This window comes from Zingiber officinale, unplaced genomic scaffold (genome assembly GCF_018446385.1).
Source record: "Zingiber officinale cultivar Zhangliang unplaced genomic scaffold, Zo_v1.1 ctg69, whole genome shotgun sequence".
NCBI classification, from domain to species: domain Eukaryota; kingdom Viridiplantae; phylum Streptophyta; class Magnoliopsida; order Zingiberales; family Zingiberaceae; genus Zingiber; species Zingiber officinale.
The window spans coordinates 35,734-51,017 of NW_024589965.1; the positions used below are offsets into that span (position 1 = coordinate 35,734).

Below are 15,284 nucleotides of genomic sequence, written 5' to 3' on the forward strand. Positions count from 1 at the left end.
TGGGTCAAGCAGATGTTATATTGGGAATTAAAATTCTCAGACATCAGAGGGATAGTTTTAACACAATCCCATTATGTAGAATCTGTATTGAAAAAATTCAATGCGTACGATCTCTCTACGGTGAAAACACCTATGGATCTAAGTCAACACTTAGCAAAACCATGGTGAGACCATATCGCATTGGAATATTCTCGGATAATAGGCGGTTTGATGTATCTCACAAACCGCACACGTCCGGATATTGCCTGTACGGTCAACAAACTGAGTTGTTTTACGAGTAATCCAAACGACACCCATCGGAAAGCATTGATGCGAGTTCTCGATATTTGAAATATACTATGAACTATGGATTACATTATGGAAAATATCCCGTATTGGAAGGATATTGTGATGCTAATTGCGATATAAAAGACTCCAAATCCACTAATGGATATGTATTCACGATATCTTGGAAATCCACTAAGCAGACTGCATTGCTCGGTCAACTATGGAATCCGAGTTTATAGCACTAAAAGCAAATGAGGAAGTCGAATGGTCATGAATTTCGGAAGATATTCCTAGTGGGTGAAACTGTCTGCCGATTAATCCATCGTGATAGTCAATCGCGATTGGAAGGGCAGTAATATGTATAATGGGAAGTCACGACATATACGTCGTAGACATAATACCATTAGGCAATTGATCTCGAATGGAGTGATTTGAATCGATATGTTAAGTCCAAAGATAATTTGGCGGATCCTCTAACGAAGGGTTAAGTCGAGATCAAGTATACCGCTCATCTAGAGGAATGGGATTAAAAATCTACAACTAAAACGATAGCGGTAACCCAACCTTGTTGTTGGAGATCCCAAGATCTTGGTTCAATGGGACAACGGTTACAGAAGTTGTGGTCCAAAGACATTAGATAGTTTATCTCATCCCAATCCTAGGATGAATTTGTCCTGTCCTACCTCATGGAGTGAGGTTAAGCTTATGCTTTTAGTGACTTCTATACCTGATAAGGTGGAGTATGGTAGGATACTCTTGATAGAAGTGTCACCTATGTGAGTGTGAAGACAGGCCGCTTCAATGAAACACTCATGAATCCAAGATGGTATCCATGGCCGAAACGGAACCAACCATGAGAACCTAAAGTAGGTGAGATAGATCTCTGTGTGGGTGTTATTGTCTAAGTATACACCAACAGCTGAGCAGTTCAAGACATCACGTTCACTGCGCAACCTAGTATACTCGATAGCATTTCACTACGGAAGGTTCAAAGCCACAAGCTACCTCTCCCGATGCAGTGACTTATCGATTGGACTCTTGAAAAATGTCAGCATGCATACACGCATTGCATTAATTTCCATTCATGTGGGGGATTGTTGGATATTGGGGCCTTAAATGGACCAAAACGATTTAGAGGAAGGAAGCCATCAATTGTTGAAAGTCGTAATTGACTTCAAAATTGAAATCTACGATTCGCGTAGATAGATTTAGACTATTAATTTGCTCAAAACCGATTAAGGGTGAATGAGAAATTAATGTTTAAAGTCAACCCAAAATAACATTTGTTATTCATTAATAAATTGCATAGGAGAATAGTCCCACATCGGAAATTTTCGATGTGTATTCTCTACTTATTAATGAAGATGTGTTAATGGAGTTAACACAAAAAATAAAAGGACAGGTGACCCCTTAGCCCAGGGCGAGCAGGTGCTCGCACCTGTGAGCCCGCCACCCGCCACGTGCGCACGTGCGCAATGGGCGCTTTGTAGGCGCACTTTGCACTTCGCATCGTCGCGAGGAGCATTGAGGAGCTTAAATTTATGCTCCAGGTGATATTGCAGTGCCTGCGTGGCACTCGGGTGAGGCACTCGGGTGACGTGTCAGGCTCTTACCTGACGTGGCAGCGCCTATGCGGCATCCTCGTGGGCAAAGGGAGATGACTGGACAGTTGACTTAGGGACCGAGACGTTCGTCGTCGTTGTATCTTGGGAACGAATTGCAACAATCCGTTAAGCACCGTAGCGGAGCAATATCGTTTACGGAGATAGTGTCGAACACTAGCCTCGACGATCAGTTTGCATACTCCAGAAGCTACCCGTAGACAACATCATCTCACAAGGTAAGTGTTAAAGAAAAATACAGAAAACACCACCTGAACAAGGACTTATATAGCATTGGCTCATTCCCAAAGATCTCTAAAGTCCTTCAATCGATGGATCTACAAGGATACACTAAAAGAAACACATATACTCTCAAAGCATAACACTGACAGTTAAAGAAAAATGAGAAAAATAATCTATGAATGCCAACTCTAACTTCCTATAAAATATCACTAAAGCATATCACTAGACTCACCCCTTCTTCATGAGAGAAAACTCACCCTTACAAACTAACCTGAAACATAAAACAGAAACTTAATGAACTCAAAAGCCAAGCTGATAAACAAAAGGAAACCAGTAATCACTCGTTCATAAGGGTTCCAATCCAACTTCAATACAAACAGGAAGATAACAAGAAACTGCTCTATTGTTGTCTTTAAATGATAACACATTCTCAAGAATCAAGCATACTCGGCATAAGAAAAGTGAAATGTAATCACAATGACCAAGGTCACACTGGAATGAGAATTATGTAAACAACATTTGCTATAAGGCATAAATTAGGAGCATAGGGCTGATCTTTACGTTGATAGCCTATCCAATATAGCCACATGATATGCAATTCAATCTCAAGGGAAGGAGGGGTACCTTCTGTTCAATTAAAAAAGGAGACAAGGATAAGGGAGGACTCACAAGCAGCAAAGCAAGAGGGAAACACTAACAGTGAAACTGATTCAACTACTCGGCTGAAATACAAGTTGACAAGGGAAGAAAAGAAAGAAGTGCTCAACTATAGCAACATGCCAGCAAAGATGAACTAGAAAACCAGGCAAGGTCTCCTTGGTAAGGGTTTCAGGGAAACAGTTAGGTGACAGGTCTAGGAAGTCAGTGCTAGGAAAAAAAAAATTCTGACACAACTAGGTCTCTGACATCTGGTGGGTAAGGGAACATAAGAGGAGTACCTCTGACCGAAGCTCTTGATGACATAGGAGTAGGATTTGAAGATGGAGCAGTTGAGGACAATGGGATGAGTAGGGTGTGAGGCTCACCAATGTTGGCGAAACTTTGGCTGAGGTGTCGTGGGGACTTATCCTGCTGGGTGCTGGAGAAGAAATTGCAGGGGCTAGCTGCCACAAGAAGGGAGGAGGAACACAGTAGGTTTTTTGCAAGAAGGGGGGAGGGAGAAGGGCTAGGTCCCTCAGCAAGCAGTGGGAAGGAAAAAGGAGGAAAAGAAAAAAAAAAAAAGAAAAAGAAATATAGAAAACACTGTTATATGATGGCTGGAGAAGAAGAAAATGAAGACATGGAAGTAGATAAAACAGAATAAAGATCTTGAGAAATATAGCTAAGAACACTTTTGATTGTAAACTTGGGCTGACAGATTCAACCGGCCAGTGTCAAATGCCATTTTTTTTGTTTTTTTTTTTTTGGAAAAACACTCAGTTCAAGTTAGCCTGCATGTTAGGCTTGAAGTTGGCCAGGTTTTGTCCAACCCTCACAAGCTAGGTTACTCCACACTTGATGTGTGTACAAGAAGAGAAGAGGAAGGCACAAAAATGAGAGAGAAGTGGCTTGTGAGATATAAGTGAGATTTTTTTTTATTGTAAACTTGCCTCTTTATTCCTTTCATTTATGGTGCATATAGAGATTGACAACAGTGTACAACAGATACATCTATTTATATCTGATCAAAGCTACATGTGATATTACTCTCCTCACATGTATCATTGCTCACTTCTCGAACAAAGTGCTTTCCCTCAGGCATCTTGGTAGCAGGACCACTTTCATAATGCCCACAACTAATACTACAGATAAAAACAATCATACACTTCGCTAAGCAGTAAGGATGATTAACCACACAAAGGAAACACACACCAACAACACGAATCAGTGAACTGTGAGTATTAGAGAACAAAATATGGAAGAAGAAGAGTAATCTTTTCAAAGAATAAAAAATGAACAAGTAGTGTACCCAACGCATAATTCAAACGGTATTCTTGTCTTTTTTATTAAAAAAAAGTTTAACCTCATGTGACACTATTGTTTTCTTTATGTTTGCAGTCAGCTTGATAACAATAATTTCAGTGGCAGTTCCATTCCAGCTTCATACAGCAATATGACAACACTTGTAAAATTGTAAGGCCTTCCTACAGCTCTTCATTTAATTGTATTTTATGAGCTTACTCCTTTAGTTTGTTCCTAAAGATCGCTATTACATGGACTCCATTTCTTCATGGCGCTATAAATATTCTGTAATAGTTAATCAAAGTTAAGACCCTGACATGTGACACGATAGTAACTGGAGGGAAGTTGGTTCTATTGAGAGGTAAGGTTTTGACATGTTGCACTTTAACATTACTTAGTAACCCGAAGAAGTTGGGTATATGATTACTTCAGCCTCAGTAATGAAGTTTGGATTGCTTAAAAATTTCTCAACGTAACTATTCAGCAACAGCTTGCAGAAGGAAATGACCAATACATGGACTATGAACTTGATCTTGTTTGTCGTAAGTATCTCCAACTAGATGGTAAATGTTTGACCATTCACAACACTCTTTTGCACCTCATATCGATGCAGGTGGATCTCACCTCAATTTTACATCAAACTCTTTGAGCAAAAACTTAAGTTTTTATTTATGTTTATCTCTTGTGATTCTCCATGTAGAAATGCATTTGTAACATGATCTATGAATCTGCCAATGAAACATCACAATGAGACAAATAAAGAAATTATAGGTATCTTTGTCATCGGTGAAAATTGACTGCATATTTCACATCATAAATTTCTTTATCCTTTGCCTGCTAGTTCCGCTCTTGTAGATTCTGTAGTTTGAGCCTTCTTTCATTGATCATAAATTCGCCATAGATTGCCATTGCCTAATTTACCCCCAGACCCTAGCTCCTCAACCAAATTTGTTAGTTTTGTCAATCAGATTGTATGGTATTTTTGTTAATTTTTGTTGTTGGATCGATCAGATTAATTGAGACAATTAGATAATTACATTGAATTTAATTAATTGTCTAACTTTTGTTGATCTTTGTGGGGAGCCTGGAACCCTTATTTGTGATGTATTAGAAGTTTGATTAAATCCTCGTTATTCTGGTTGCTGCTGATTGATTAAATTGATATTTGTCAATAGATTGCATCACATGACAACATAGTGTATATCCACTTTGATTTAGTTTGATAATAGTTTTCATTTTGACACTGATAGCAATTTTTTATTTGATACTAATTAGAACAAAGCAACCCTTTACTATGCCAAGAAAGATGATTGTTGTTAATCTTGATTGACTAACCATCTATCCCAAAACTTCGCTGGTAGGAAAGAAACTAATTATATAGTCATATTTTTAACACTCCCCTTTTATTTGTGGGTGGGGTGCTTTAACTGATTTATCCCGATCTCTGAGTAATCCTGATCTCTCAACACATGAATTGATTAGATATATACTTTTTTATACAGGTGGAATCAGAACCCTAACCTCCTGCTCTAATACTACTAAAGTTGATTGGCTAAGTACTTTCCCCAAAACTTGAGCTGTTAGAAAAGAAACTAATTTATATATTTATATTGTTAACAATGAAACTAAGTCAAAACTAATAACTCACCTCTCTCGTTAGCAATCTCTTCGAATCACAACCTTTGCTTCCAAGGTTCATGGTCCTGGTTTGCTATCAATTTTGGTAACATCTCAAACACATAGCATATTGATAGAGAGATGATACAACTCCGTATGGGTCGGAATATTGTATGGGTTTAAATCATAATTATTCTTCCATTTTTGTTTAGAGAAAGAAATCAACTTAGCTATCTACTGACTATCACAGTTTTATATCTTTGTGTGCTGGAGAGATTGTTAACCATTTCTAGAATCCCATAAGTTTTTGAATTTTTTTTTTCATGTTCAAAACGTTTTGTTTCTTAACAAGATGCAGTGTTATGTTCTTTTTGTCTTAATGGTTGATCACATTTTTTTTTTCTGACAGGAGTCTTAGGAACTGCAACTTGCATGGAACTATTCCTGATTTGAGTAGGATGCCTCAACTTGGCTATTTGTACGTCCACTGTGTTCTTTTCAATGACATAGAATATACATATCATAATATTTTAGGTTTTAATGATCTCAAGTATGTTTCTTAACATTGATAAAGTCTGTTTGATTACCCAGAACCTTTTCCTTATCATATTAAATGCTGATTGCATCTTGTAGTTTATACTTTTTATTATTAATGTCCTTCTAAACTCCACAGGTTATCTGTTTGAAAACAAATACAACGGCTGCAGACTTCTCAAAGTTGTAAATCTGGGTCACTGGGTAATAATGTTAGGGAGTTATGTGAGAATATGTAAGGACTAAAGGTTCCTCCTCTTTTAGTGAGGTGGATTCCTTCTCACTTTCTTGAAGGTGGGTTCCTTCATGGCTACCTTTCTCTCTTCTTGGTGAATTTCTTGTAAATGGAAATTTTTCCTTGGTGTGGTTGGCCTATCGGGTGTAGCATTGACTACTACCTTATCGACGACTTCTTCCTCCTTCATCTACTGCCAATTGTTCTACATTAAGTAATAAAAAGAATTCATAAAGAGTTGGATCCCACAATTATGGGAAAATGCAATAGGTAAAAAATAACTTCTAAAAAGAGGCTGCAATCCCACTAATCTTGTATTCTTATACAGATTAAAATATACTTCTGTGGTTGCATATACAAATAATTATTTTCTGATTTAATATGGTTGAATGTGTCTACTAAACAAACTTACTTCAACAACAACAATAACAATCAAGCCTTTATCCCACTAAGTGGGGACGACTATATGGGTTCTCTTATGTTATTGATAAGCAAACTTACTTCAATGTATACAAATTATACATAGTTATTCAAGGCGTGAGGCGCCCAGGAGCGCATAGGTGCTATGGGGCTTGAGGTGCACGATGCAAGGTGAAACACCCGCCTTACTGAAGTAAGGCGCTCTGGTATAAATTTTTACAATTCAAACATATATAGGGAATTTCTACCAAAATATTTCACTAACAAAACTATAGTTCATGAAATATCAAACAAAAATGTAAATTTAAAATTCACTAGCAAATAAATATATTATGCACATAATTCAAATTTTAAAAAAACTTTAAATATCTAAATCATCAAAATCTTTATCATCTTCCTCAATCATATCATTACCATCATCACCACCAGGTATTTCAGATTTGTATAGCTAAATCTTCATCTATTTTCTCAAGACCGATTTCTTCCTCCTCTCACATGGCACACACTTAAGGCACACAGGCAAAGAGGTTTTCTTGGCTAGGCGCAAGGCGCAACCAGGCGAGCGCCTTTAATAACTTATGCCTTTTTTTCATATTTTAGTTTGTAACTCATGAGTTATAATACAAGTTCAGGTATCTATTTTGGTTCTTAATTAGTCTGTAGGATCACAAATCTGATTATCCAGAGTTCATAGACCCTCTATCATGCCAAGGTTGTTTGACAATCACCTACTTGATTATCATTAACTAGGGTATTGACACATGTTTTCAACCACATTCTTGCTTAATCTGCTCGTACATGATGAACTATCTATTGAAATCATATTTGTTTCAGCTTGTTTGCAATCTTATTCTCCCATGGGTTTTGTCAAACCTGGAAAATTATCTTTGTTATTTTTCTAATGTTACTCAATTTTCTTTTACCTTTCGTTGGCTTTCTTTTAATTGTTCATAATTTTTAATATTTCAGGGATCTTAGTTGGAACATGTTGAATGGATCCATACCATCTAATCTTGCAATTTACATAACAACTATGTATGTGAGATTTCACTGCTTTGTTCTTTAAACTAATTATGCACCGTTCTTTCATGTCCCTTTCCTGATTTTAACTTAGAGACTAAAATACTTTAATTTGAATGCTATATATAAAATTGTTGATTCTTTCATGCATTTCTCTTTGATGAGTCTTTTGGTTTCTTACAGTGATCTATCACACAACTTTCTTAATGGAACAATCACTTCAACCTTTAATGGACTTCATAAGCTCCAACGGGTGTAAGTCAAAGATTAGCAAGACGTCATAAAATTTTGTCATGTCTTTCAATCAGAAGAAATGAGCGAACATAGAATACACTTGATTTTATGCACATATTATTTAAATATGCAGGTCCCTCCAGAATAATCAACTGGTTGGTTCTGTTCCATCCTCTATTTGGCAGAGCAGAGCTTTCAATCCAAATGACACATTAATCTTGTATGATCTCTCTAGCATAAGATATAGTCTTTAATACTTTATAACTCGCCATCTTACGATCTCTATATGCTGCATGCAGGAATTTCCAGAATAATTCTCTTACAAATATAACTGCTGCTGACTGTCCTTCAAATGTCACTGTATTGTAAGCTATCTTGTGCAATCCTTTGTTATTTTCTTGTTGGCCTTTTCTTCAGATTGCTTTCACTGGATACATTGTAGATGTTCTTGTTTTGTGTAATCATTACAATTTTCTTTTCGGTCCTTAGTCTTCATTTAAATCATAATTCTAGCCTTTTCTAGTTTTGTTTTATACCATATTCTCTTCTCTTTAATAAACTTTATTGTTGTTAGTGCTTTCTAATTGCAATTATGCTCTTCCTAGTTTTTGGTTTCTTACCTTTTGTCTCCTCATGTAGTCTCGTTCCCAAATACACTCCAGGGAATTTGTTTTTCTTATGAGCTAGAGTTTCCAAGGATTGTGATGTTGACACATGCAGTTTGCTCAGTCTTTTAGGTGTAGCAGTGTGAAACATATAAATATACGTGTTAGAATGTATTGGACGACTTTAATCAAAGTTCACAAGATTTGTATGGAGCAGACATCTCCTAAGAACTCAATGATGACACTCAGAATTGTTGGATAAGTTTCAAGGATTTGGTGGAGAATGGTGCAAAGATGAAAAGCATAAAGTAGTTCTGAACTATTAATATATAGTTAGAATTATGTAAATATAATGTGAAAATCCATAGTCTAGTACACATATAGCTAAATGGGGCTACCTAGGTTTTGATGGACTGGTTACCCATTTCCATAGAATCTATAAAACTTCATCTGCATAGAGAGTATCAATTGCAATATTTAAATGTCTATTTTTTTTTTTCAGGTTTTGATTGATAGATCATTTAGATAGTGTTATCATATATCAACTATTTTTTATAGATTCTATGGAAATGGGTAACCAGTCCATCAAAACCTAGGTAACCCCATCTAGCTATATGTGTATCTAGCCCCATCTATATATATATATATAACATGAATGTTTACAATCTTGTGTTGTTTAGTATGAATAACTTGAGCTTTGTGATTTATGTATATCATTTCTTACATTCTGGTTGCTACTATGTTTAGGTTATTTGGAAATCCTCTGTGTATCAATGCAAGCCAACTCAATATAGTTCATTTATGTCAACCAAAGAGTGTCAATCAAACTTCTGAAGGTCCAACAACATATCAAAATACTTGTCCCCCTTGCCCAGTAGATGAACATTATGAGCGCAACCCATTATCTATGTCATGCCAATGCTCCCTACCACTCACAGTTGCATTTCGGTTGAAAAGCCCAGGAATATCAGATTTTCCACCGTATATGAAGGATTTTGAATCCCATCTGACCTCACTTTTGCACCTGCTGTCTCACCAATTGTACATTGAGTCGTACATGTGGGAGAGTGGGCCAAGGCTGAATATGAGCTTAAAGTTATTTCCTAATAGTTCTAGTCTATTTAATAGCAGTGAGGTTGTTCGTCTTGCGGGCACCCTAGCTTCATGGGAAATTCACATTTCAGATGTTTACGGACCATATGAGCTTCTTAGCCTCTCGCGGGGGCCCCGTGAAAGTGGTAAGTCTTCTTTGACTATCTTTGCATATTAATGTACTTCTTTTGCTAGTCATATATTGACACGTAAAAAACAGCAACACTGAAAACATTGTTTGTTCACACAACTTAAACCTCCAAGATAATTGAAGAATAGACAAACTTTATGATCATGCATGATCTGTGAACAATGGACTGTAGTAATTTAGTCAAATTAATGAGAAAGGGCATTCTAGTGATCTTTCCTATGACCATCGTCCATAGATTTTGATGGGAGAAAAATGTGAGGAATAGACCGTTTCAACTTGATTTTGGTGCCTTTGGAAACATGGAAACAAATTTTCTGTTAATAATGATCTAAGCTAAAAGGCCGCGGGTTCGAATCCAGGAAACAATCTCTTGCAAAGAGCAGGGTAAGGCTGCGTACAATGGATCCTTCCTCGGGACCCCGCATGAAGGGAGTTTCATACACCGGGCTGTTTTTTTTTTTTTTAAATGATCTAAGCTAAACTGAGTTTTGGTATACATACTATATAAACTAAGTCTAGGATGGGAGTGGTATCCAAACAAGATTTTGACAATGTTTCCATCTCAAAGAAAGGCTACTTTTCAGTTTTCACTATTCAGCTGTGATATACCAAACTTGTTTCTGTTTCTATTTCGAAAGGAGGTTAGTAACTTAGCACACATAGATGATACTGTTGGAGCCTAAGGTATGGACAAAAAGTCATTACAGAACTTTAACAATAATCCTTGAGATATAGCCAACAAACAATATAACTCATTGTATCGAATATCAAAAAAATATCTACATCGATGGCTGTCAGAACTGGATAGATAAAACCATCAGGCAATGCGATCAGAACAAAAGGAAAGATCATGTTCTTACAATGCATATTTCCTGTTTAAGTAACATATTGTACACTATCATGCAGATATGTTTTTGAATTAGAATATTTATTGTGGTTATTTTTTTTGAAAAATTAAAACCCTCTTTTTGACTTTAATCATCATGGACTCTTCTTATAAGTTATACATTGCTTGCAATCAATATTTGTTATTGCAGACTCTTCAAAACTAATTGGTTATTGCAGATTCTTCAAAATCAAGGTTAAGTAAAGGTGCTTTGGCGGGCATTTTGTTGGGGGCTATTGTAGGTGCTGCTTCTCTATCTGTGATGTTAACAGTTCTCATCATGAGGAAACATCCCAGATATTACTCCATTTCAAGGAAAAAATCTTGTAAGTTCATTTATTCTGAGAAATTACCTTTAACTACAAATGCTAATCAGATGTGAAAGTGTCTTCTAGGTTGGTTTAAAACCAGTTTAATCAACAATTAACAGAGTAGTTGTCTGATACATATCATCAGGAAGCTCTGTTTGTTTCAACTAGTTGGGTAACCTTTATAAATTTTATTCTCCATTGAGGTCTATTTATAGCAATTTTGGTAATAATATTCAAATAAATTAAATTATTTTTTTGTTATAGTAATTAATGTTTTTTTGGTCTTCTACTCTTGTACCTTTCACTTGAATGAATTTAATTCTCTAGCTATAGAATATATCGGCCACCTTTGAACAATCCATACATTCTCAACTTATTTTCTCTCTTTTTATTTTTATCTATTCTTGTAACTCCACAAATACATATTAGTATTCTCTTCAATTCCAAATATACACTATAACTAATTGTTGTGATCCTCTGTTTTTGCTTTGAATATGTTTATTATTATTTTTTTCGTATGAATATGGGTTTACAACACTAATGTTGTAATTATATTTTGGATGTGTAGAATTTGGAGAAGGAAAACATTGTATTTCATTATCATAAAATAACCATATACATAAGGATACAAAAGTAAAGATTTGTATTTCATTATTATGAAATAACTATATGAAATAAATCCACTACAAAAAATAAATCACAAATTGATTTTCTTATGGTTAAGAAGAGAGATAGGAATATTTGTAATGATTGCAAGGTCATCTATGGAGAAAGCTTAATTACCCAACATAGGTTAGGAGTGTTGGATATACGCCTCAATCATAATATCAATAGAAGGAAAATATACATCTCCTAGAATTAAGTGGTGGAAGTTAAAGGATGAAAAACAAAATATACTTAGGGAGAAGGTAGGAGTACAAACATTATGTGAAATATATGGTGACTTTAATACGACATGGAATAAGATGGTATCAAAGTTGAAAATAGTTGCCAAGAGTGTACTAGGTGACTTAAAGGGGTAACACCACCAAGTAAGGAATCTTGGTGGTGGAATGAGAAAGTACAAGAAAAAGTGAAGGAAAAACAAACGGCCTATAAGAAATTATATTTTTGTAAGACGGAGGAAAACTTAAAAAAATATACGATACTTAAGAAAGAGGCTAAGAAAGTAGTGAATGAAACAAAGAATGTAACAAAGATGGTTATATCAAAAATTAAACACAAAAGAAGGGGAAAGAGACATTTATAGAATAACTAAAGTGAGAGAGAGAAAGACAAGATTTTATCTAAACAAGATGTATTGAAGATAAATGCAATAGGGTACTGGTAAATGATGGAGAAATAAAAGAGCAAAGAAGAGGTATTTTAATCAACGTTTTAATGAATGTTTAGGAGACCAACTTACTTAGGTAATTTAAGTAAGTCAAATGAGTATAGAAATTTAAATTTTTATCGTAAAATTCAAACTTCAGAAGTAGAACAAGTTTTAAATGGGATGCAAAATGGAAAAACCGTTGAACCAGATGATATTCCAATAGAGGTATGGATGTGCCTAGGCAATAAGGTATTGAATGACTTACAAAATCATTTAACATGAAATTGAAAGTGAAAAAAATGCTTGATCAATGGAGGGTAAGTACTTAGTTCTACCCTTAGTTCCCTTATAGAGGAATAAGGGAGACATATAAAATTATGCAAACTATAGAGGTATTAAACTAATGAGTCGTATCATGAAATTTTGGGAAAAAGTAATAGAAAAAAGATTAAGGAAAGGAAACTATGGTGACTGAAAATCAATTTGGGTTTATGCCTAGAAGGTCTATAATAAAAGCTATACATCTTCTAGACAACTAATTGAAAAGTATTGGGAGAAAAACAAGATCTACACATGATATTTATTGCATTAAAAAAAGCTTATGATAGAGTCAGGGAAATTATGTGGAGAATTCTAGAAAAAAGAGGTGTTAGCGCATCATATATTGAACTAATTAAGGATATGTACGAGGATGTAACGAGCAGAGTGAAGACTTCATGTGGATTAATTGAAGCATTTCCAATAAAGATAGGGTCATGTGAAGGACTAGCTCTAAGTGTATGTTGTTTGCAGATGATATTGTTTTGGTAGATGATACACTTAAAGGAGTAAATGTTAAACTATATGTTTGGCGGGAAACGTTAGAAGTAAAATGTTTTAAGCTTAGTAGAGTAAAGACAGAATATGTGGAATATAAGTTTAGCAATATTAGACGTAAGAAGATAATTGTTAAGATAGGAGCTGACAAGTTGTCTAGAATTGAGAGCTTTAAGTATTTAGGATTATTTTTGCAAAATGATGGGGGATTAAAAGAGATGTCTTACATAGAATACAAGCAGGATGATTGAAATGGAGGAGGGCATCGGGTGTTTTATGTGATCATAAAGTACCTGTAAAACTTAAAGTGAAGTTCTACAAAATGGCGGTTAAACTTGTTATGTTATATGATACTGAATGTTAGGTTATGACTTGAGCACATGAGTAAAAGATGAGAATTACAAAGATGAGGATATTAAGGTGGATGTGTGGATATAAGAGGATGGACAAAATAAGAAATGAGAATATTAGAGAGAAAATTAGAGTTGCATCTATTAAGGGAAAACTCCTAAAGAGATGTTTAAGATAGTACAGGTATATACTTTAGATGACTAATAAATGCTCCGGTTAGACGATATGAAGTTATGTCAAATACGCACATTAAACGAGGAAGAGGAAGACAAAAAAAAGACTTGGTTAACAATAATAAAATAAGATAAAATTTATTTAAATATAGATCATTGTAGGGGATAGAGCCCAATGACGTAGAAGGATAAGGCTTGGTTGTTGTATCCATATAGATAAGTTATAAACCCTAAATCTAGAGTACTAGTGTAGCATAAACCCACTACACCTAATACCTAATGAAGCCAATACGAACCAACTTGTTATATGCCCAATCTTCCCATTTAAGTTGGAGTATAAATGTGTCCAATCTATGCTGAATTTGTTATATGAATTAGATATATAGGCTAAGACATTACGACACGAGAGAAATTAAAAGGAAGAAATTAATGAAGCAAACAACCAATGATCCCTTTTATCACAGATCAACAAAGCTCTAGAAAAGTTGATGGAGCACACAAGCGACAATCTATTCAACCATTGATCAACACATCAATAAAGAGAGAAGATAAGAGATAGACGAAGTGAAATGAGAATGATGACAGATCTTGGAAACTATCTCTCAAGTGGGTTCCTGAAGTGATGCATACAACAATGCACAATAGACTGAGAGACCAAGATTACACCTATCTTCTCTTGCCCTTTCCTGATCACCCCTAACTTCAAATACCAAAAGATTATTATCAGATCAACCCTCTAAAGGCGAGAGACCTTATCAGTCCCAAACAATCACAGCCAAGCTTGATTTGCATAAATTATATCCAACCTAACCAATGCCATCTCACTTCTCTTTTATTAAATCAGCTACACCTTTCTCCCAAGAAACCTAGATCTGCTAAGCCAACACCTTCAATGAAATCAGCACAGCTAGAGCGACCTCCCTCAAGAAAATCTAGCTCCTCTTCTTGTCTTTAGTTTTACAAATGTGGTTAATATCTCCTACCACTAATGAAGTTCAGTTGGTATTCTGAACGATACTAAATAATCTCCACTGACTATCTCTTTGAACTAGCAAATTTCAACCAGACTCTAGACAACCTTATTGGAAGAGATTTCATTCCTCTTTACCCATCTCTCAGCAACATCAGCATTCAACTGTGTCTCTTGACTGTTCCAACAACATGAAACAAGGGTCAAATCTCCTTATATGCAGAAAGAGATTCTCAGTGCTGTCTTTCTTTCATTGTCTCTCACGTTCTGAAAAAATACCTATCACCAAGCCTTTTAGATAAGACACCCAACATTGCATTCCACCCTTTAACAATGGCCTAAACTTATTATGTCTACCAGGCATCGCTAGCACCTAAATCTTTATTCTTGTATACACCTACCTCTACAAACACTATCCACACAAAGTTCTTATGCCCTATTTTTCTACAGTTATTAAAAGAATTAGGCACATTCTTGTAAGATATGGACTGAAAAGAGATTA

At 35.4% G+C, this 15,284-nt stretch overlaps 1 protein-coding gene across 3 annotated transcripts in view; it reads left to right on the plus strand.

Annotated features, from left to right (window-relative positions):
* LOC122037624 (probable LRR receptor-like serine/threonine-protein kinase At1g06840) overlaps positions 1-15,284 on the plus strand; it is a 45,824-nt gene that overhangs the window by 14,243 nt on the left and 16,297 nt on the right. For all 3 annotated transcript variants that reach the window (XM_042597139.1, XM_042597138.1, XM_042597140.1), the window contains 8 exons: positions 4,149-4,223; positions 6,079-6,147; positions 7,828-7,893; positions 8,062-8,133; positions 8,246-8,332; positions 8,412-8,477; positions 9,465-9,955; positions 11,026-11,172. In XM_042597139.1, the coding sequence (XP_042453073.1) occupies positions 4,149-4,223; positions 6,079-6,147; positions 7,828-7,893; positions 8,062-8,133; positions 8,246-8,332; positions 8,412-8,477; positions 9,465-9,955; positions 11,026-11,172 (1,073 nt within the window). The remainder of the gene's footprint in view (positions 1-4,148; positions 4,224-6,078; positions 6,148-7,827; positions 7,894-8,061; positions 8,134-8,245; positions 8,333-8,411; positions 8,478-9,464; positions 9,956-11,025; positions 11,173-15,284) is intronic.